The sequence below is a fragment of the Mustela erminea genome, chromosome 16 (assembly GCF_009829155.1).
Source record: "Mustela erminea isolate mMusErm1 chromosome 16, mMusErm1.Pri, whole genome shotgun sequence".
Classification (NCBI taxonomy): Eukaryota; Metazoa; Chordata; class Mammalia; order Carnivora; family Mustelidae; genus Mustela; species Mustela erminea.
In genome coordinates, this window is record NC_045629.1 from 21219514 (window position 1) to 21242958 (window position 23445).

Genomic DNA, 23445 nt, shown 5'->3' on the forward strand with positions numbered 1-23445 from the left:
TCGCGCTGCCCTTGCCAGGGATCAGGCTATGTAATCTGCTTGTGTTTGCTCTTGGGAGCTTGTGTTCCCTGAACGCTTTCCATAAAGCTTTGGAGGACAGGAATGAAGATGGCAGCCTCCCAATCTGCAGTCTCATAGGAGCCCAGAGCTCGGGACCCCACTCCTCAGTGCACTCTCAGAGAAAAGCAGTCAATCCCTCCTGTCTCCCTGGTCTCTGATTGCACTCTGAGCTCACCCAGCCTGTGGCCAAGCATTTCTATCTCTAGTGCATGGCCCCGTTTGGAGTCTCCAATCCCAGAAAATTCCTGCAGTGCACTCCCACACCACTCCTACTGGAGGAAAAAGGAGAGGGCCTCCCCAGATCTGCCATCTGCAGGGTCCCTGCTTGAAGAGCAGTGGCCTAACTGTGCCTCATATAACGGCTTAAGGTAACCCAGAGCTGAGAACCCATTCCTCGGCTCCATCTCTGCAGCTAGCTTCCCTGCTCTGACACCTGGGAGCTCTGTTGTACTCAGATACCCCTGGTCTTTTTGTACCCCAGAGTGATACTGAGTTCACACTGTCCCCTCGAGGGCTTCCCCCCAACTCCCCCCAGTTTAGCCTCTGGAGCTACATCCCTCAGTGAATCAGATTTCTAAAAGTTCTGATTTTGTGCTCCACTGCTCTCTCACTTGCCAGGAGCCTGCCCCTCCCCTCACAGTCTATCTTCCCATATATTGCCTTGCATTCAATTCTCTGCACGTCCTACCTTCCAGAAAATGGTTGATTTTCTGTTCCTAGAATTGCCGCTCTTCTTCTCTTCGATCTCCTGTTGAGTTTGAAGGTGTTCAGAATGGTTTAACAGCTATCTACCTGAACTCATGGGACCTAATGATATTTAGGTCTCCTACTCCTCTGCCATCTTGCTCCTCCCCTGTTCTGTTTTGTTTTCAACATGTTGCTGACAAAATGTTTGAGTGTTGTTCCTCTAACTCCATTTTCCCCTACCATAAGTCCTGTGGTTTTTTAATTATACAGTTTTGTATGACAAGTGTTTTTAGGAGTCTGTCACATTCTAGCAGAATGGACTGTACCACTATAACTAATGGGCTTGTGCTCAGAATGCTAGTCAATGCCATGTGTGGGAAAAAAAACAATTTTCTTATGTTGGACATCATTTCCTATGTCCCTATTGGCATAAACATATAAGAAGAGCTCTAATTATCTAAGCACAGAGCCTAACTTTATTTTACAAATAGACAAAAAGTGGTTTTGAACAGTTGATTCTTAAATATATACTGAAATTTCAAGAAACATCTCTACCGTACAAGTTGAAGGAGGATTGTATTTTTTTCTAAGAGTTGTTCACAGTTTGGGGAACACAATCCTCTGGTTACAATACTAAACAGGATTATTTAATCTCAAAAAGAAAAATAAACCTACACAAAGAAGTAATCAGTGAAAACACCCATCAGCATTAGTCTGCTCTCGTGTCATTCCTGTACTGATTCTATGTATTCATGCAAATATCAGATCCTTCATTATATCTTCCAGTATAGTCATGCCTGAGCATCTGTATACTGAAATACATCAAGTTCCCCTAATAGATTTAGGGTATAATGTGCTATTAATCACATCTTTTCATTTTCCATTTTCTAACATTGTGACATCTGGGGTCTTGTTATACCTATTGGAATTGACCCTTGTAGGATTAACCAATCTCTAGAGGTAGTTTGTCCGAAGTCATGTTTTTCAAATACACACCAGCCAATCCAGGGGGTACACCCCAATCATCTCCTTTATAGGTTCTCACACTTCAGGCCACTATCTACCTGCTCTAATCACTCCAGCGCCAGGTGCCACACAACTAGGGGCAGCCCCTATGTTCTGGAGTCTGTTGAAATTATTCAAACTAGCCATTCCTAAATCTGCTTACTTTGGGTCACCTTCTGTGGAATCTACTGTAAAGACTCTGACCCACAGTTCCCCACCTCCCACTTTCCTCTGCCTCCTGACCAACACCGGTGCTTCCCTGTATGGCTCTCTATGACATTGTATGTCCCCTCCTCTTGGGAACTGTATAACTGAATAACAAACTTCAATCACAATTGTCTCTTGCTCTGTTGGCCTTACCATACCTCAAATTTTCTATAATATACTGTATGTTAAAACATGTATTTATTTTAAAATATGGATAAAGTTTGGCTTATTTTCTATGCATTTTATAATCATAAATGGGGTATGACAACTAACTGTTATACAATGGTACCATCACTTCTGATGGGATTGTAGACTACTGAACCAGTTGCTGACTACCTTATGAAGAGTATTAGCATAGTTTTAGAGTAACTATTTCAGTTAGAGGTTTGTTAGTCAACTTTAAGGTAAAACAAATGGCACTTTTTGTCTGTGTATCTCAGCATGATAAAGTATTTTGACAATGTCATGGAAGTCTGGCTTTCCTCTATGGAATATAGGATGCATGAGATGGAGTATGATCCCACCAAAGACTCAAATCAGAGCAATGACTCTCTGTCCAGGCTTCATGATTAAACTTACAACATTCCATCAATTGGGCCTCAAATATAATGTTTTAACAGAGAGAAAATATGATAATCAGAAATTGAAATTCTTATTTTTTGGCAATTAAAATTTCTATATAAATTAAAGACTGTAATTGTGACTTATACTTCCAGTCCTTGAGAGTTGAGTTAGCATAAATCAGCACCCTAAATTTGACAATCCTGAGACAGTGTCAAGATCAAGCAACCAATCCTGTAATGATCTGACAATCTTTTAGGAGAGACTTGGATCTTGATAAATTTACCAGAAAACCGAAATAAATCACAACTGATATTAGAATTGTAATTCAAGTTCATATGTCTCCTCTTACTCTAAATCACTATTTCCTTTTGTTGGCATGTTTCTAATTCCCATTATATTTGCATAACTACTATCTGTTTTTTTCAACAGCAGATTCTTGAAATTGAGTTGTACCTTCTCTAGATTTAGAAAACATAATGTCTACTGAGTGACTGGCACATAGGGAGTGTTGAATGAATAATATAGATAAAGCTATAAAGTTATCAATCATTATAGCCTCACTACAGTGATGACAAAATAATGTACTCCAAGGCTAGAGGTCTCTGAGGTCAAGACCCAACTTTGCCACCTACAGCTATATGTCCTTGAGTATACTCTTTAAATTTTAGTTTCAACATCTCTGAGAATTTACATATCACTTATGTTATAAGGTCCATAATTATTTAAACATGTGAAGTGTTTAATGAAAGACAAGGTCCCATAAGCTATTGGTTAAATCTAATTTTCATTACCACTGTTATTTCTGTTTTTATCTTTTTTTTTTTCTTCGATAGAGAGGGTTGGGAGGAGCAGAGGAAGAAGGAGAGAGAGAATCTTAAGCAGACCCCATACCCAGTACAGAGCCTTAGGTGGGACTTGATCTCCTGACCTTGAGATCATTACCTGAGCTGAAATCAAGAGTAAGATGCTTAAGTGACTGAGCCACCTAGGACCCTCTGGTTTGATCATTTTTAGCCCTTATCCTCCATCTCATCAGAACTGATAAACTGAATTGTTTTCACCATCAGAAAAGCTGAACTGCTTTCATCCTTAACTTTGGAATATGTGTAATGCAAAAAGTGAGACTGCATTAATGCAGAATGTGTAATGTGTAATGCAGAAAGTGATCATTTGGTTCTTGAATCTAGGATCTGAAATATTTAAGTACTCCAAATTGCCTCACCTCTGCTCTATCTTCTCAAATCTGATCTTTGGAGAAAATGGCTTTTGCCTGGCATGAGACTGTTTTAACTAAAAGAATTTTGTTCACATCGTCTTGATAGTTTTGACTAAAAGGGTTAGTTGTATGGGTAATGAAGGGTAATAATACATTACAATTGATATTAACCTAATTAAATGGGAAAATATCAGGTATGACTTTCAGAGGAAACTTAATTAATAGAAGACTCAAAAGTAAATCACTTAACTCATTTATGCATAAGTGTTTCTACTAGAATTGAGACATTTTTTTTCTTCATTTCTTCCCCTTGGTTCTAAGCATAAAAGAAATCCATGGGAACAAAAACCTCTACAAATTCCCAATTCTAGGATTACTTAGGTAGAACAGAAGCATACAGTTATTTTTGTGTTTGTGTTATTACAGAAAAATATTAAAGACATGGATAAGTACTTTAAAATTAACAGAAATTCACATATCAGGAACAAAATTTCAAACTTTTAGTTTCATATATTCACTGAAAGAGCACCTGTAAACTCACAAATTTTGATTCCTGCTATTGTCTTAAATCACAGGGCCAATTTCCCTCTATTATATTCATTAAAGTTTAATGTAGGTTCAAAAAAAATGTGGAGTTCTCTGCCAGGATTTCCTAGTGGTGCTACAAATCAATTCCAAAAAATAATTGTGTTGGAAACACAATAGTCAACCCAAGCACAATCCAATATTTGCTGGCCATGTTGGCAAGTTTCCACAAAGAAGTACCCTGAGAGAGTGGGGAGAAGTTCATTGCCAAGCAGTCATTGGTCATTTCAGTCATTACCTTTTGAGTACTGTGACATATTGCAGAGATGTCCCCAAGTAAAGTCAGGGTGAATAAGACCTCAAAATATGGAAACAAGTGGAATACCCATCTCTATAACCTCCAACAAAATCATGTAAATTTCTGATATACAGTGAGAAGAATCATGGCTGTGTGAGTTCAAAAACAAATGTCAGAATATTTCTAAGCCTTTTGGTTAATATTCCCACAGCTGGTACATTTGTGATTTAAACCCTTTCCCTGGTGACTTAAATTATCCAGACTCTCAGTTTTTGTTTTTGTTTTTCTAATGGTGTCCATGGGATTCCTCTTCAGGTCAGGGAGAAATGAACCTACATGAGTTGTTCCTTCAGTTGTTAGATCAGGTGTCAGGAAAAACCCAGACCTGGGTGACTTTCTTTTGTTAACTGTGGGAATCGACAGCTGTGTTATTCCTCCAGCCCTTGATGTCCCAAACCAGTTCTCCTTCCTCTTGTCGCCTTTCAGAGTTGTCTTTTGGTTGCCTATTGCGTTCTTTCTGGGGTTTATAATCTTAGTAAGTCAGGAAGAGCAGAGAGAAATGAAGCCTATGCCATTTTATCTGGGCTAGAAAATCTACATTGACTAAAGTCATGAATTTTAAAATGTGTGAGTGTTATATTTCAAAATCAGATGGCTTTCTATGTGTGTGTCTGATTTTTGCACCCTATTTTATTTCACAACTATGTTTGGATTAATCAAGTTTGCCTCTGTTTTTCATCAGCACAATTATGCCTCTTCTCACTGCCCTGTTTAAAAAAAAAGTTACAGTTTATGTATATTTTTGCTGCTATTGCTCTTGCTTGTCTATATTCAGCTGATATGTTCTTGAACAAATCAAATTGTCACATTGTCTCCAGGCTCATTTTCCCATTTGTAAAAATAGAGAGATTCATTGAAAATATGTCTCTGAAAATCTGTTACCAAATAAATACTGAGGACATGAAAAATGTAAGCCAGCAAATGAGGGAGATGGTTTGGCAGAGACTCTCATGAAAGTCTGAACCAGAGATTTCTTCAAGTTTATCAAATCACCTAGTATTTGCTTGGAATGTTTCACCATGTGACTTTAGACTTGGTACTTTCTCTCCTTGATAATTTTCCATTCTGTAATTCATCTTAAAAAAAAAAAACATTTTATTTATTCATTTGACACAGAGAAAGAGTGAGAGAGGGAACACAAGCAGGAGTGGAAGGAGGGAGAAGTAGGCTCTCCACTAAGCAGGGAGCCTGATGGAGGAGGGCTCAATCCCAGGACCATAGGATCATGACCCAAGCAGAAGGCAGACAATTAATGACTGAGCCCCCCAGGCACCCCTAACTTTCTATTCTATAATTCAGCTTTTTAATTTTTTTAATTATTTTTAATCTCCGAAGATTCTACCAGTTTTCTTTGACTCTGTTTTTCTAAGCTCTATTCTGGACAATATATTCAACACAATGATTGAGACAATCTTAGAAGTGTTTGAAACATAGTTACAGTCATAAGACTTATACCTGTATAACTATAATCACCAAGATATATTAGAATCAGAATGCCGTCCAATGTGTGAATGAAAGCTTGCTAGAATAAAAGCTCCATGAGGAGAAACACTGAGCTGATTTTTATGCACTGTTTACCCCAGTGTTTAGAGCAGAGGCTCAATGAATATTCATTGAATTAATACCAGGCAGCAGAAGTAAGATGTTAAATGTTAAAAATCGACACGGTAGGGCGCCTGGGTGGCTCAGTGGGTTGGGCTGCTGCCTTCGGCTCAGGTCATGATCTCAGGGTCCTGGGATCGAGTCCCGCATCGGGATCTCTGCTCAGCAGGGAGCCTGCTTCTCTCTCTCTCTCTGCCTGCCTCTCTGTCTACTGTGAACTCTCTCTGTCAAATAAATAAATAAAATCTTAAAAAAAAAAAAAAATCGACACGGTATAATTTACAGTGAATAAAAGCTATAGCTAACCAAATAGAATGGATGCTGGCTGGTGTGTGGCACCAATGTGTACGCACTACTGAGAAGGAGATCTGGGTACAGATCCAGGAGAGAAAGAGAGAGACTCTCTGGTGGCTAAAGGAGATGCCCCTGGAACAGGGATTCAAAGATTTGTACATTTCAAATGGGTTGGGAGGGTGAAGAATGGTGGGGAGGTAACCCGGGAAATGATTTGAATAAAAGTACCCAGGTCAGAGTTCTAGAGAGTGCATTACAACAATGTTAAATGTTCTCATACAATCAAATGAAACTTATTACTGATATTAAAAAAACTGAAAGAAAAAAGGTGTCTTTTGACCATATTGTTCTTGCTGTCTGTGTGTTTAGATCTTCTCTATAGGGAGAAATAGAAACAACTAGGAAATTTTTCATGTGGCATGAGTAATCAGGAGAGTGGGAGGGTCACCTTATGCATGCATAAATAAATCACATTAAGATTCCTGCATGTGTCTGACAGCCTGCCTTGACCCTGTCCTGATCTGGGAAGCAATAAAGAGAACAGTGAGTCAGAGCCATTATTTAGTTATACAGAAGAAAAGACTAACAAATGTTAAATCCACTATTGGCCTCTCTTCTGTCCTTATATTTTCCCAGCACTATTAACCAGGACGCAGACTATCCCCTATCAGAATCTGGAAAAGCGAGAAAGATTTAGTTACTGACTAAAGAGCATATATCTAAAGGAAATATTCTTATTATTACAGAGAAGCAGACAAAAATGCCCATTTTAAAATTTGATTTGAGGGGCCCCTGGGTGGCTCAGTGGGTTAAGCATCTGCCTTCAGTTCAGGTCATGATCTCGGGGTCCTGGGATCAAGCCCCGCTTCGGGCTTTCTGCTCAGCGGGGAGCCTGCTTCCCCCACCCTCTCTCTCTCCTTGCCTGTCTGCCTGCTTGTGATCTCTCTGTCAAATAAATAAAATCTTCTAAACATTTTTTGATTTGAACTTTAAATCTCATCGTATACACTGTATATACTGGGGAAGAATGCCTGTAATAATAAGTAAAGTATCAGAATGCCATTCTGGCTTAATCACGGGACAGAAGAGATTCTAAGACCTGAGGGCACTATTGTGTTTACTCCACCCAAAAGCATAAAGGCTTCATTCTAGGGAAACAAAAAGATAAAACGGTGCCTCTAAACAATGAAAATGCCTATGTGAAGTTAAGTCTGTAACAACCTAAATTCCCTTCTCATAAATTGGCAAAACACAATTATGTTATGTGTGACACAACACAAAGCATTGACCTTGAGAGTTGGTTTTACACCTGTAAAATGTTAATTCATCACCTTCTAACTAATTCAGCTTCTCTGAAGGAACATTGCAATTTATTGAAGGAACACACAGAGACATTTAGAAGCCTCCCCTTCATTAACTTTAAAAGTTGCTAATCTCAATGATCTCCATAGGCCAATTTATTAAAAGAAAAATTAGTTTAGTGCTTGATGAGTGGAACCTCAGAGCCTAAATTAATCAGTTCAGCACCAATGTCATTGTGGTGGGCAATCATCTTCCCTTTTAAACCCTTCTCTTCTATCTCCTGTATCTTCCAAAAGCCCTTTAGGACTCCGATTTTTCACTTTTGTTTCATTCTTTCATGCATCCTCACATTCACTACATGATATCTTACACGGCTCTTCGTGTCATTATTATTTTTTAATTTTAATAAGATTTTTATTTAACCAAATAAATCCAAAATCTTGTCATTTTAAAATGCAAGCCACATAAAAATGAGTAATACATTTTATATTCTTGATTTAAAATGAGTGCTCAAATCCAATTATAATTTTACATTTACAACACATCTTGATTTGAAAGTTAAATTTTATCAAATGTATTTCATCTGTACTTAGATGTTATAAGATTCACAGTTGAGAAAGAATATTCATATGCCCAAGTTGTTCCAAACATACCTTAAAATTTTTCAATAACTGAATCAAATATCAGTGTTCTAAGTTCAATTTAACACTAATTAAAATTAAGCCAAATTTTAAAAATCCTTTTCTTTTTAATTGCTATGTAGTATCCTGTTGTATGGATGGCCCACAGTTTGTTTATTGATTCACCCAGTGAAAGATATTCAAGTTGTCTCCAGATTTTGGCAATTGTAATAGAGCTGCTATAAATATTTGCATACAGGTTTGTGTGTTAGCATAATGTTACATTCTTCTAGGGTAAATATCCAAAAGAGGGAATGCTGGCATATGGTTAAGTCTATGTTTAACCTCGTGGAAAACAGTTATTTTCCAGAGAGCTTGTATTATTTTTTCATTCTCACCAACACTATAGGAGTGTTCCAGTTGCTTTGTATCTTACCAGCCTTTGGTTTGGTAAGTAACTTTATTTATTTATTTATAAAATTTATTTATTTGTTTGAGAGAGAGCACAGATGGGGAGGAGGAGAGAGGTAGAGGAAAAGGGAGAAGCAGACTCCCCACTGAGTAGGAACCCCCCCCCCAGCCGATGGAGCTTGGTCCTAGGACCCCAGGATCATGAACTGATCTGAAGGCAGAGGCTTAACCCACTGAGCCACCTAGACACCCCTATTTATTTATTTTTAAAGACTTATTTATTTTAGAGAAAGCACAAGCAGGAGAGTCGGAGGGAGAGAGAGACAGAATCTGAATCAGACTCTGTGCTGAGTGTGGAGCCCCATTTGGGGCTCAATCTCACGACCTTGAGATCATCACCTGAGCTAAAACCAGGAGCTGGATGTTTAACTCACTGCACCACCCAGGCCACCCCTGCTGAGTAACATTAATTTGAGCCATTCCATCATGTCTGCCGTGATGTATTTCCCTTATAGCTAGGGACATTAAACATCACTTTATGTGTTGAATTGCCTCTTACATGTCCTCTTTGGAGAAGTGTATATTCGAGTACCTACTCAGGTTTCAGAATTGATTATCCGCATCCCTTGGGAAACAACTTTATTAACTAGAGTACAGTGCTTTTGTCAAGGTCCCTTTGCCTTTGGTCCTACAGACTATTAATTTCCAAAGTTATTCAAGTCAGCACCTTTCCCCCAATTCACTTGTTTTATACCTTTCATTCCCCCAGTAAGCTCGTGTCATACATTTTCAGAATGGTTAAATTGAGGCTTATGAAACATTTTTAGAGTTTATTTGAGAAAAATCAGTTGCAATTGGGTAGTACCAAGCCAGAAGTTGTTGGAAGTACTCCACCAACTGGAGCCAGGGGAAAGCATTGTATAGAGGTGAGGCTGAAGCAAAAGAAGGAAATGATTTGACTGGCTATAGCTTAAGCTGTTGCCTTATTGGGATAACCTAGTTGGCTGTTTGATTTGGTTGTCCTTAGATTTTGATTCCTTAACCTTAAGGCATTTCAGGCTTAGATTCTGGTTTGCTTACATGGGCTGCTAAGGTATTAAAGCCACCTCAGTCTAAGGCCTCCTTGATAGAGTAATTTAACAATCCAGTCAAGATCGTTCGGTCAGTATCTGCATTTCACTCTGAGATCTCTGAAGTGCCTAAATTATTTTCTAAAATCTGCATATGTTAAGGGTTGTTCTTTGGGCTGTGAAGTTCTAATAGGTTTTGACAAACACATAGCATCATATGCCTGCCATAATATATCATAAAGAATAGCTTCACTGCCTTAAATAAATCTTCTGTGGTTCACTAATTCAACCCTCCCCATCCCCAATCCAAACCCAACCATTAATGTGTTTACTGTCTCTATAGTTGAGACTTTTTCAGAATATCACGTTACATAAACTTTGTACATAAACTATGTAACTTTTTTAAACTGGCTTTTTCATTCAGCAATATGTTATTTAAGATTCATCCAAGTCTTTTTGTTCTTGATAGCACACTGCTTTTTATCATTAAAATAGTATTCAATTGAATGGATTGAAGAATATTTTAATTCCAGTTTTTGGCAATTATGAGTAAAGATGCTATAAATATTTGGACAAAGGTTTTCTTTTTTTTTTTGTGGGACATAAATTTTCAAATCCATTGGGTACATACCTAGGGGTGCAATTGTTGGATCATATGGTAAGATTATGGGTAGCTTTGAAAGAAGCTGACAAATGGTCTTCAAAGTGGCTGCATCATTTTTATTCTTAGCAGAAATCAGTTAAGAGTTCCTACTGTTCTGCATTCTTGTCAGCAATTGGTATTGTCTGTTTTTTGGATTTTAGGTTGGAGCCCTACTCTAATGTGACTGCCATATTTCTAAGAAGAGGAAGAGACACTTTGATACATGCACATAGAGAGAAGACCACAGGAGGTCACAGGGACTCCAGAAAGGATTCAGAGCTGGAGAAATCTGAATGCCAACCTAAGCCAATCCCAGCAAACCCTCACTTTCAGCAGACCCCTGGCCTCAAACCCTAATCCATGCCCTAAACTCAGCTTCCCCGGGAAGGAAGCTATATAGCTGGCTGTGAGGGCAGCCATCTGCTACCCAAAGAGAGGCTTCAGGAGAATCCAAACCTATCAATACCTCTTCCTGGACATGCGACTTCCAGAATTGTGAGAAAATAAATTTCTGTCATTTAACCACCCAGTCTGTGGTATTTTATTATGGCTGCCCTAGCAAAATAATCCAGTAGGTTCTATAGGTTTTCTCCTATGTTTTCTTCTAGAAGTTTTATATTTTTAAAATTGATATTAGGTCTACAATCCATTTTGAGTAAATTACTATGACAGATACAAGGTCTGTGTCTAGGTTATTTTTTATTTTTATTTATTTAAATATTTATTTTTTGCATATGGATGTGGAATCATACTTGTACTTGTCATAAAAAGACTATTCTTTTTCCGTTGAATTGCTCTTGCCCCTTTGTCAGAAAGCAATTGACTATTTTTTATGTGAGGTTATTATTATTTTGATATTTAAATAAGTGAATTTGAATTAAAAATTAAAACCAGATACTGAAAATAAAGTAATGATCTAATTAGCTCAATATTAACTACAATGCTATAAACAGATCTGTTTAACTTATTGAATCATCTACTCCACCTTGAATTTTTTTTTTCCACAGATGAGGTCAGATTGAGGTATTCCTTAGAAGAGAAGATTTTAATTGAATACCAATTATTTAGATTGGCATTTGCGGGAATCCAGGTTCAGGCCAAAATTTTATATGAGATCTTTCAGGTCCCATCATAGGCTACTGCAGAGTCCTTACCTGAGACACTTGATAGAGGAGAGCTGCCCTCCTCACACCCAACTCAGCTGTGGACAACCAGTGCATTCCAGTCTCAAGGGGGTTGTAGTCAAGGTCACGGCCGTGGTTAACTTTTCACTCCCAATCCTGCCTCCCAGTAGCCACACTCTTCCCATATCTGCCTTGTGTTCACCAGTACAAAGCATTAGCATGCTATAGTTATATTGATCATGTTTTATCATTTTTTCCTGTTTGTTTGTTTGTTTGGTTGGTTGGTTGGTTTGGTTTCTTTTTTGATTCTTCAGAGTCCATCTGGCTAGGTGAACATTCTCATGGTTTTAAATATTAATTTTCTTCACATCTGGACTGAGGAAATTCATAAAAATTCTCTGTAGATTAGTGATCCACTTATTATCAGAGAAGTATTTCATTTGGCTGTTGTGAACCTTAGATTCAATACCTTTAAAGCAAAGATAGATTTGTTTGTAATTTCTCTTGCATTTAATTCAAGGATGGCTGAAGTTGTTACTTAATGCAGTCTTACCACATCTGTAAAAGCATTGGTTTCTTTATCATGTCACATTTCTTACATCTATGAGGTACTGCTTCAATTCACAATCCTCAAAAAATTCTGTAGAATTTGAAGCTAAATTTACTTGGAAAATATTTTTTCCTAATGCTTTGTCAGATTCACACAACAGCTGCTGGGGTCTCCTGCAAACAGTTTAATAACATAAAGATCTGGAAAGAGTACTGTTCAGGGCTCACTCTATACGCTAGGCCTAGGGTTTGTCACTTACAATTGAAACATAAACTTCCACAGATTATTTTATAAGTACTGATTCTATCTCTATTATTGTGTAAAATCTATAACACTTAAAAAGCTGTTTTCTATATTTATACAGCTGACACCTGCACACATGAATACACAGTATCTCTAAATGGAAACATATTGCAAATTCACTACAGAAACAACCATCTCTTTTGTGTTAAATTTTGCAGCAGAAATCATAGTATATAAAAGGAGAACAGACTCTGGGCTACGTGTAAGGCATACATTTGAGTTTACAGAATGAGGCTCTCTAAGTAATCATAACTTAGAATTTTAAATACTTGAATATAGAATAACTTTAGTTAATACTCTCCTAAAATACCAATAATGACACAAATAGATATACAAACATGGATACACACACACACACACACGTGTGTGTGTGTGTGTGTGTGTGTGTGTGTGTATTTTTAACGAAGCTATTCCATAATAAAAGTATAAGTTCTCATCTGGGGCAATCTGATTCTTACCACAAGAGAGTACTGATTGTGATTGGTGTGGACCTCTTTAGTCAATAGTGGAGATGCTCTTAGTTGGTAAGAGGTTTCATAAAATCATGTGAGTCCTGACTACATAGAATTCACAAACCAGTAAGGGAGACATAGAAACAAAGTTATTAAAACAGAAATCAGTATTTCAATAGAGGTGATGCATTGCTTCAGGTAAGTATAAAAGGGATGAAGAAGTCAGACTATGTATGGAAAAGTCAGAGGTGCTCACAGTAGATCACCATGCTGGAAATTGAGGGAAAGAAGAAGTTCTACAGCCAAACAGAAAGAAAAAGAGCATTTTAGGAAGAAAGTGTATTCAGTGTAAAGTCATGAAAGCGTGAAAGAATAATATCTGTTTGACAGAAAATAAATAGTTTTGGATGGCTGTAACATAGAATATATGTGACAAAGGGCCTCTCTTCCTGGGGATGAAGTAAAGTCTCAATGAAAATAAGGGGTGATTGGAATATGATGCCATCATCCAGCACTTAAACCAAACTTTTAAAATTTGAGAGAGTTCTGCTTGTTTTTTTTTTATATTTAAACTGAAATATTTAATCCAGTCAATATGCAAGTATTCACTGAGAAAAACACAAAAGAGTGCATTATATTTGAAGAAGGGATTGTAGTCAAGGTCTATATTATATATATATATGACTGACAACCACCCAATTAATAGATTTTTGGTATGAAAATGATTTTTAAGGTATTTGACCGTATAACTGACCAGCCCCAAAGAAAAGACATATGCATATGCACATTTGAGGGTCCACAATCAAAATCATGAAAATATCTTGGCAAAGTTAGCTTTAGGGAAAGTCTACCACTCACTAACCATCAGTGTGGATCATCTCATCTGCTTTTGGTGTGTCACTGTTAAAAAAGAAAGTGCAACCAAAGGATTACTTAAGGATAGTTTTAATGTGAAAGAAAGGGACCCAAATGAATAATCTGAGATCTTTAGGAGAAAAGAGAGAACGGAGAAAACTTTAAAAATAAATTACTGGGGGTACCACTTCTTTTCCACAGACAAAATATGAGAAACAACTACCTTGTTAACTAAAACAAGGTAGTGAATAAAAGCAGGCAGATTTTGGAAAGAAGATGGAATTTGGAAGATGGTACCCTTGCTTTTAAAATGGCTTTTAGTCTAAGAGCAGACTAAAGTGGCACCACTTTGGGTGGCTAAGATCATGAAAGAAAACATACTTTTTCTGTCCTGGAGAAATGAGAACAGAGTTTAAGCTACCAGACACACTGGAGAGTCTTGGAGGAAATGCTGAGAAGGTGAGAGAAAGGGAAGGGAATCTTTTAATTCTATGTTTAAGCTTTGCAAAGCTTTGTTCGATCCCTGGTCAGTACTTTTCCACACATTTGTATGACAGAGTCCAAACAGCAGAGTTCAGTAGGAAATCAACCAAGTTAATCAAAACAAAATTCAGTCATTTTGAAGGAATAAAGTGGAATGCAGAGTTTCTAAATTATAGAATTCATGATGTGAGGCTATAGTATGGAATTACTCAGAAAAGAAGAATAGGAAAATACTACCCACTCTCAAAAAAGAGAGGACAAAGAAACACTGAGCCCCGAAATGACCTAAATGTTGGAAACAGCAGAGAGGATTTAAAAATGGATTTTACAACTATGCTGAATAAAGTAAAGGAAAATATATACTATTTGATTCAATACTATTTGAAGTTTAAAACTCAGTGAATAGATGTGTAAAATGGAGGTGGCAAAAGAAAACACAAGTAACCTTGAACATAAATCAGTAGAATTTGTCTAATCTGAAGAAGTAGGAAAAAAGGATGAGCACCAAAGGAACTTGTGAGACAATATGAAAATGTCTAATATACAAGTATAATTGAGTCCCCGAAGGAAAATGAACACAGGAGAGAAAAAAAAATGTGAAAAATAGTGGTTGTGCAGGGCACCTGGGTAGCTTAGTCAGATAAGTGTCCAACTCTTGATTTCGGCTCAGGTTATAATCTCAGGGTGGTGAGATCAACTGTTGGGCTCTGCGCTTAGCAGGGAGTCTACTTCTCTCCCTCTGCCCCTCCTCCCACTTGTGATATCTCTCTTTCCTTTAAAATAAATAAATAGATCTTTAAAAAAAAAAACATATTTAGAAAAAAATGGTTCTGACTTCCACTTCTGGCCAACACAGAGTAACATAGACCACATTTACCCGCTATATAACGCAACAACAAAAAAATTAAACAAGATACATGAAACAGCAGATTTCAAGATTTTGGCCATCAGACAATAAAGGACAGTGATGCCTAGATATGGGAAATAAGGTTAGTACTATGATTGCTCCTGCTTACTGCCTTAAGAGAGTTTCTAGGTTACACTAAGCGGAAAATGAACCCAGTTGGGCCAAGTCTCCCTGAATTTATGAGACAGAGCTGAGAGTCTCAGAAGAATAAAAGAGTTACAGTTTGTAGTACAGGATATTAAAGAGGGGAGAGTTACAGAGAGACACTCCTGGAGATTTCAAAGAGTCCTCTTTAGAGTGAGCAGAGAACTGATAGGTGTATGTATGTGGTGAGGAGACTACATGAGGCCATAGAAGGAATGATCAGAAAGAATTTAGAGGGAATGGTGCCTGATACTCACACAGAGATAGGAATAATGCCTTACCTTTACCATTCTGAGTTATACTCTGAAAAGGAAAAAGATATTACTATGAGAAATTAAGGAAGACTAAACACAAGGAAAGATATACTGGGCTCATGGTCATAAGACTCCATTACTGTCAAGATGTCAGTTCTTCCTGAATTCATTACAGACTCAATGCAATCCCAGTCAAAACCCCAAGATTATTTTGCCTAAGTTGACAAATTGACTCTAAAATTCATATGGAATGTAAGTACCTAAAACAGCAAAAATAACTGAAAAAAAAAAAACAAAATGAGAGGACAAATGCCTCCTGATTTAATACTTATTATAAAGCTATAGTAATCAAGACAGTATGATGCTGATAGTGACAAAGAGATCAAAAGAATAGATTGAAGAGTCTAGAAATATACCCATACATAAATGGATAACTTACTTCAACAAAAATGAAAAAGCAATTCAATGGACAAAAGATAAACTTTTAACATGGTAATGGAGCAGGTGGGTATCAACACATAAAAATGAACTTTTACCCATAACTTTCCACCATATTGAAAAATTAACTCAAAATATGTCATAGACCTAAATGTAAAATTGAACACTACAAAACCTCAAGGAAAAATCTGTGAGAAAATCTTTGTAATCTTCAGTTAGGTAAATATTTTTAGATATGACCCCAAAAACATGATTCATGAAAAAAATCAGCAAGTATTATGGTGGTGCCCAGGGGTTAGGGAGGAGGAAATGGGGAGTTGTTAATAAGTATAGATTGCAGTTTTGCAAGATGAAAAAGTTATAGAGATTGATTATACAACAATGAGAATATTTAATAATACTAAATTGTACAGTTAAAAGTAGTTAAAATTTTACATTTCCTGTTATATGTATTTTACCTTACCAGGTTTTTAAAAAAGTAAAAACCTAGAAAGAACCTAAGCATCCCACACTAGATAGCAGACATTAAGTTAAGTATGGCATTGCATTTGATGAAAATCTTTATAATCACTAAAATTGATACATTGTAGAAAGATCATCAGAAACTGATGATTCAGTATCAAGAAAAAAAAGTGGATTAGAAAACAGTGTGTGAATCTCATACACTTTTTAAAAAAAAAAAATCCATTTTTTAAAAACAAGTATGTGAGAGGTGCCTGGGTGGCTCACTCAGTTAAGCATCCAACTCTTGATTTTGGCTAGCTCATGACCTCAGGGTTGTAAGATCAAGCCCCCTATTAGGTTTTGTGCTGGGTGTGGAGCCTGTTTAAGATTCTGTTTCTCCCTCCCTCGGCACCTTCTCCCTCTTACTCTCACTCTCTCTCTCCCTCTCTAAAATAAAATAAAATAAAATAAAATAAAATAACATAAAATAATAAAATAAAACAAGTATATGTAAGTATTGAAATAAAGTCTAAACTGTTAACAAGCGTTATGACTAACACAATAACAGATGTTTTTATGTTATTTTTTGCATAGCTCCACATTTTAGAAATTTTTTACAAAACACATTAGCTTTGTAATCAGATTTTTAAGTTATTTAAATCAATTTTAATACACACAATTACACTGGTGATAAAATTTTATAGACCTATTAAGTTCTATATTATTAGATTATTTTTTTTTAATTACTAAAATGAGGAAAGATCAACCAAATCAAATGTTGGTAAGGATATGGAGCAAATGGACCTCTCAGTCACTCTGGCGAGAATGTGAGATACAAAACCTGTTTGGAAAATACCAATAGTTTAGTAGTTTCTTAAAAAGTTAAACATGCACCTGCCATGTGACCCAGCCATTCTAGTCATAGGTATTTACTGAAGAGAGATGAAAAGATTGTATGTGAATATTCATGGCAGCGTTATTTGTAATGGCACCCAAATGGAAACAATCTAAATGTCCATTAAGAGGTGAATGGATAAACATAATGTGCTGTATCATTATGGTAGATTAGTGCTCAGTAATGAAAATTACTGAACTTTTGATAACACACAATAGCATTTGAATCTCAACATAAGTATGCTGACTAAAAGACTTAGACAATACAGGGGCACATAGGTGGCTCAGTCAGTTAAGAAGTGTCTGACTCTGATTTTTAGTTCAGGTCATGATCTCAGGGTCATGAGATGGAGCCCCATGTTGGGCTCTGCATTATGCAGGGAGCCTATTTAGGATTATTTTTCTCTCTCTCCCTCTGTCCTGCCCTCATGCCCCCATTCATGTTCTCTCTCTTTCTCTCAAACAAACAAAAAAAAAGTATACAGAATTCTAGGAAATACAAAGTAATGTGTAGTATCAGGAAGGAGACTAGTGAGCCTGTGAATGGGATGAAAGGTGGGAGAAATTACAGAGGCAGAAGGAGACCTTCTGGGGGTAACAGACGTGTTCATTATTTTTATTGTGTGATGGTTTCTGTAGTATGTATGTATGTCAAAATACACCCAAATGTATATTTGTATGTGCACTGATTTATTTTAGGTCAATTATACCTCAATAATCTGCTTTTGAAAAATAAGGGAATGCCATATATGAAAAATAAAAACAAAACCAAACTTCAGTTCATCATAATAAAATTACTGAATATTGAATATAAAGAGAAAATCTTGAAAGTATCCAGAGAAAACAATACATTGTATATAGGTGAACAAGATAACAGAACACATATTTAAGAGTTCTGAAAGAACAGAAAAAAATATGACAACTCAAAATTCTATATCCAGCAAAAATGAAGAAGGCTAAAGAATAACAATGGTAGCTAAGAAAAAGAATTCATCACCAGCGACATGCCCTTTGAGAGATGTTAATGGGAATTCTTCAGGCTGAAGGCAAATGACACCACATTGAAATTCTGTCTTTGTGAAGGAATTAAGAGCACTGGAAATAAAGAGAGACTTTTCACAATGTCAAGAGAGTCCGGAAGAATCATCAGGAAGCCGTAGTATTCATATATGTTTTTTCCTCTCATAACAGCTTCAAAATTCATGAGACAATGACAGAATCAAGGGGAGAAATAAACAATTCTATAATCATAGTTGAAGATTTTTTAACATTATTTTTCAGCAGTTGATCAAACTAATGAAAATAAATAAAAATATAGATGGATCTGGGATGGCTGGATGGCTCAGTTGATTAAGGAGCCATGATGTCAAGGTCCTGGGATTGAGCCCCAAGTCTGATTCCACGCTCAGCTCGGAGTCTGCTTGAAAACTCTCTCTCTTCCTCTCCCTCTGCTCCTCCTTCTGTTCTCTTGTTCTCTCTCTAAAATAAATAAATAAATATTTTTAAAAAGAGAGAGAGATATGGATCTGAACAAATTATCAACATCTTGACCTAAATGATTTCTATAGAACATTACACTGAATAACTAGTTGCATAATACATATTCTTTTCTAGTGTACCTGATATGTTCACTGAGATAGATCATATGCTGGACTTTCCAACAAGGCTGAAATACATTTAAAAGGATTGAAAGCATATGTTTTCTGAACATAAAACACTTAAATTGGAAATCAATAACAACATGACATCTTAGAAAAATCACTGAAATTACAGAAAACCGTTCTCATTTCCTTAGTGATGAAATCATCAAAAAATTATAAAATATTTTAAACTGAGTAATAATGAAGCATAAAACCATAAAACTTTCTACAAGGAAACATAAGATAGTATCTTTGTGATTTGTGAAAAGCAGAGTTCTGAACTGTAAAGCAATCACCATAATAGAAAAAATTGATTAGTTCAACTTATCAGAATTAAAAACCACTTTTAAAAAGGCACTATTAAGAAACTGTTAATAAGCCACTGTGTGGCTCAGTCAGTTAAATGTCCCACTCTTGTTTTCAGCAAGTAGGTCATGATCTCAAGGGTCATGATCCCAGGGTCATGAGATTGAGCCCATGTCAGGATCTGTGCTCAGTGTCAAATCTTCTTGAGATTCTTTCTCCCTTCCTCTCCCTCCCTTTCTGCTCCTCTCCCTCTGTTCCTCCTCCTGCTTGTGCTCTCTCTCTAAAATAAATGAATGAATGAATAAATAAAATCTTTAAGAATAAATAAATAAATAAAAATACACTGAAGAGACATGCAACAGATTTGAAGAAAATTTGTATTACAAAACACAAGCATGACAACAGACTGGAATGCAAAGTATATAAAGAACTCCCACAATCCACTAATAAAGACAAAATAGATTGAATTGAATAGATGCATCAACAGGCTTATGAAAATTTGGTCAATATTATTAGTCAGTTGGGTAATGCAAATTAAGACTACGTATACACACCACTCCACACATGTCAGAATGAATAAAATTAGGAAGATTATCAATACCAAATTTTGGTAAGGATGTACAGCAACTGAAAATCTCATATATTGTTGTTGGGAATGTCAAATGTGACAAGTATTATAGCAAAAGATCTAACATTTCCTTGTAAAATGAAATACACATTAACCAATGCTCCAGTAATTCCATCTCTAGGTGTTTACTTAGGAGAAATAAAAGCACGTATACACATAAAAAGACTTGTACAGAAATATTCAAATCAGCTTTATTCATGAGAGTTCAAAGTCAAAAATATCCCAGAGATCCTAAAATAGGAGAATGGATAAACAAGACAGGGCATATTCAAAAAATGGAATACTACTCAGCAATAAAAAGAATCAACTACTAATCTCGAAAACATGCTGAGCAAAAAAAGTCAAACAAAAATTGTGCATAAATATTATTTAATTTTTATGAAGTTTTAAAACAGTCAAAATCAGTCAATGATAGAAGGAAATTTGAACAGTGGTTTTCTTGGGGTGGGACTAGTATCAGTAACTGGAAAGGGCATGCAGGAATTTTCTGGGGCGATAGTGATGTTCTATAATGACATATTTTGGGCACTTTTTAAAACTCAGAAAAATTTGTGCATTACATAGTATATAAATTTTACATCAAAAGAAAAAAAAACAAATATTGAACTCTGGTTAATGAGAGGAAGGCTGAAGTACCTAGGGGGACATACATTCTCTGCAAGTTATTTTAAAATGCATAAAAACATGCAATGTATTGATGTAGGAATAAATATGTGGAAAAAAGCAAGTACAGTAAAATGTTGATGCTAGAATCTAGGTGATGGGTATATTGGCATTCACTCTAAAATTCTTTCAGTTTCACTCTGTTTCAATATTTTGCTAATGAATATTTTGGAAAAGTTCTATACCCAACATCTTGAGAGAGAAGAGAAAGCATAGCATTGGGGTGCGCTGGGCCTGTGGGGCTGGAGCTGGAAGGGTCTGTGTTAGCAGTAAAGTTAGGGATCTTGGAAGAACTGACAACATGTCTGATGTTCAAGAAACCACTGACCAACTCTTGGATGTGAACCTTCAGGACAGAAAATAGCCTCAGAAATGAGTCTGCGCCTCTCCAGGTCATGAGTCAGCCACTGCACCTATAGGTTTTGTGCAGATGAAGTGAAAGAGAAATTGCGCTCATCATGCAAAATACGGAAATGAAGTGAGATGTGTTTTAACGTTTTGGTGAAAAAGCCTGGCTCAGGTCTCTTGTCTGGAACCAGTTGATAGCTTATTTGTGGTTGTTCAGGAGTTTGGAGATTAGCAGTTCAAGGAAACGGAAGTTCTAAAGGATTTTGAAGAATTTCTGGAAACTCCCATGATCAGACCCTTGAAGAATATGGAAAATTAACACCAGTTTCAAAGACAAAACTACAAAAAGATAAATGAGAATTCAAGTAAAGGTAAAATTGATAATGGATGAGGAGACAAAAAGAAGACAAAGATGTTAAAAGAGTTTGCTAACACTGGCTTAGATTCACATGTCTTCGACTGATGAAAATCCAGCTATCAAAGAAATACCATGTTAGAAGGTTCTGGCTTGGCATCTTGCAAAGATGAGACTGACGAAAGCTCAAAAGGAGAAATTGATCCTCGAGTGTTAAAGTTTATATTCATAAGCAAAAAGGCAGGAGAGAAACACAGCAGCACCTCAACTCAGGCTGCCAGAAGTTTTAGAGGCGGTGTTCAGGATTAATTTAGGTGGAAAGTTGACATGACCAACTTTGATATGGAGGCTCATTTGAAAATCCCTGATCATCAAATCACTGAGGGCATTGCATTGACAGAAGAGCGTCTCCACCAAAGAAACATCTCACATTTGGACCTATAACTCAGATCTGCTCTCGCCTACAGGACACTGAGTCTCTGTGTTCCTCAACATACCGATAATGATAGTTGATGGCATGTATGGAATGGAGGCAGTACCAAAAGAGGGGGCTACAGAAGTTGGTGATAATAATACACTGGCTGTGAATACGGCAGCAAGTAATATCTCTTCTGGATTGGCCAAGGGCCAAATTAAAGAGGCAAACTGTCCTGGGGTTTGTCCATAGATGATGTTCAATGGGATATCTATCTGCAAGTCACCACTGAGACCTGGCTCTGTAGATATTATCGGAACTGATATGCCATTTGGAAAAAGGATGGCCTCCGAGAAGAAAAACTACAACCTTAATCCAGCTTGCTTACAGAATGAGCTGTATCTGTGAACTGAGACAGGCCAGGCTCTACTATTTACAAGGACCAGAAATGCTCTCCCAGGGCATTACCTCTAATGAGACACATCTGGCACAATGCACCTACTCTCGGGGTGAATACAGAGGGCCTTTCTACAGCAGTTTGTGTTCTGAAACATCCATTTCAGGGTGTTGATTATCCTTCAGAAGCAGGTGGAGAAAGAGGAACTCTCTGGTAATGCAAAGAATGCAGTATTAGTACTTCCCAATGCTGGAAATGTCAGCACAAAAAAAATGAGAAAACTAACATTAGCAAAAGCGCAGTTTGCACTATTTAAACTGGCCAAAGGCTTTTCACCCTACTTAGCAAAAGACGTGAACCTCATGTGATGGGATTGAAAAAGATCGTATGAGGAAGCAGAGCTTTTCTTTAGATCTGTTCCAAAGAGGTAGCTGACTTGGCATCATGGGCCACTACATGACTGAGCATTTAGTACTTTCTTCAAAATGCTTCAAAAATGTCCAGAGAAAAGCCTACTGAAACATTCTGGGATTTGGGTTTAAAACAGTTTGTTCTCAGGTTTGAGAGCAGTTTCTGTTTTCCACTGTGGCAGGTACAAAATTCCCCCAGCCTAAAGGGAAGGCAGAGGACATGAGAGCATCTGAGGCCATGTCCCATTGCCTGTGGAATTTCACTGTTTAGCTACACAACATTTCATTACCTCAACCTTAAAAAACAAAGTCCTGGACAAGGTGAAATCTCATGAGATCTATAGGAAAGTTTGCCATCTGCCTTGAAAATGAAAATAGGCAGCCACTATTCAGATTAATACACAGGACTAAAATAGAGGATTGAATTCATTGATGGAAGTACAAAGATCCTTTACAATTAGTATAGGACATGTCTACCTATAAACAGTAGCAAATACACTGATAGACGAAGCATGGGAGCAATAAGCCAGATTAAAAGCAAATTCATTTTTCTTTCAGTAAAGAAAGAAAGAAAGAAAACAGCGTTAAATTAAAAAAAAAAAAAGATGTTCTAAACAAAGAGTATTCAGATAGCAACAATCTCTTACATAGTAGATCCTATCTCCTAAATACATACAAAATCAACAGGAGGATAGGAAGTATAGGTTGAGGTAACCTCCCCAAGAGACAAAAAGATAGAGAAATAGAAGAACAAAGATGAGAAAATTAAGAGAATTAGGCAACATTAACTAAGTGGTATTCTAGGCAGTGAGAATTGAAAACATGTGACAAAGAAAATTATCAAAGAAAAAGGAGGAGAAGGAGGGGTGAG

The 23445-nt window shown here is 36.7% G+C and overlaps 1 protein-coding gene and 1 pseudogene across 5 annotated transcripts in view; both read left to right on the forward strand.

The window, feature by feature from the left end:
- The window catches only part of PREX2 (phosphatidylinositol-3,4,5-trisphosphate dependent Rac exchange factor 2), a 337813-nt gene extending 326740 nt beyond the window's left edge, over positions 1-11073 (forward strand). For 3 of the 5 annotated variants that reach the window (XM_032316153.1, XM_032316150.1, XM_032316151.1), the window contains one exon: positions 10726-11072. In XM_032316153.1, coding sequence (XP_032172044.1) covers positions 10726-10921 — 196 coding nt within the window. In that variant the 3' untranslated portion in view covers positions 10922-11072. Of the gene's footprint in view, positions 1-10725 lie in introns of all 5 variants that reach the window. The other 2 variants (XM_032316155.1, XM_032316156.1) reach the window with 1 other exon arrangement.
- A 2104-nt stretch (positions 11074-13177) lies between these two features.
- On the forward strand, positions 13178-22532 carry LOC116575523 (annotated as a pseudogene).
- The last annotated feature ends 913 nt before the right edge of the window (positions 22533-23445 follow it).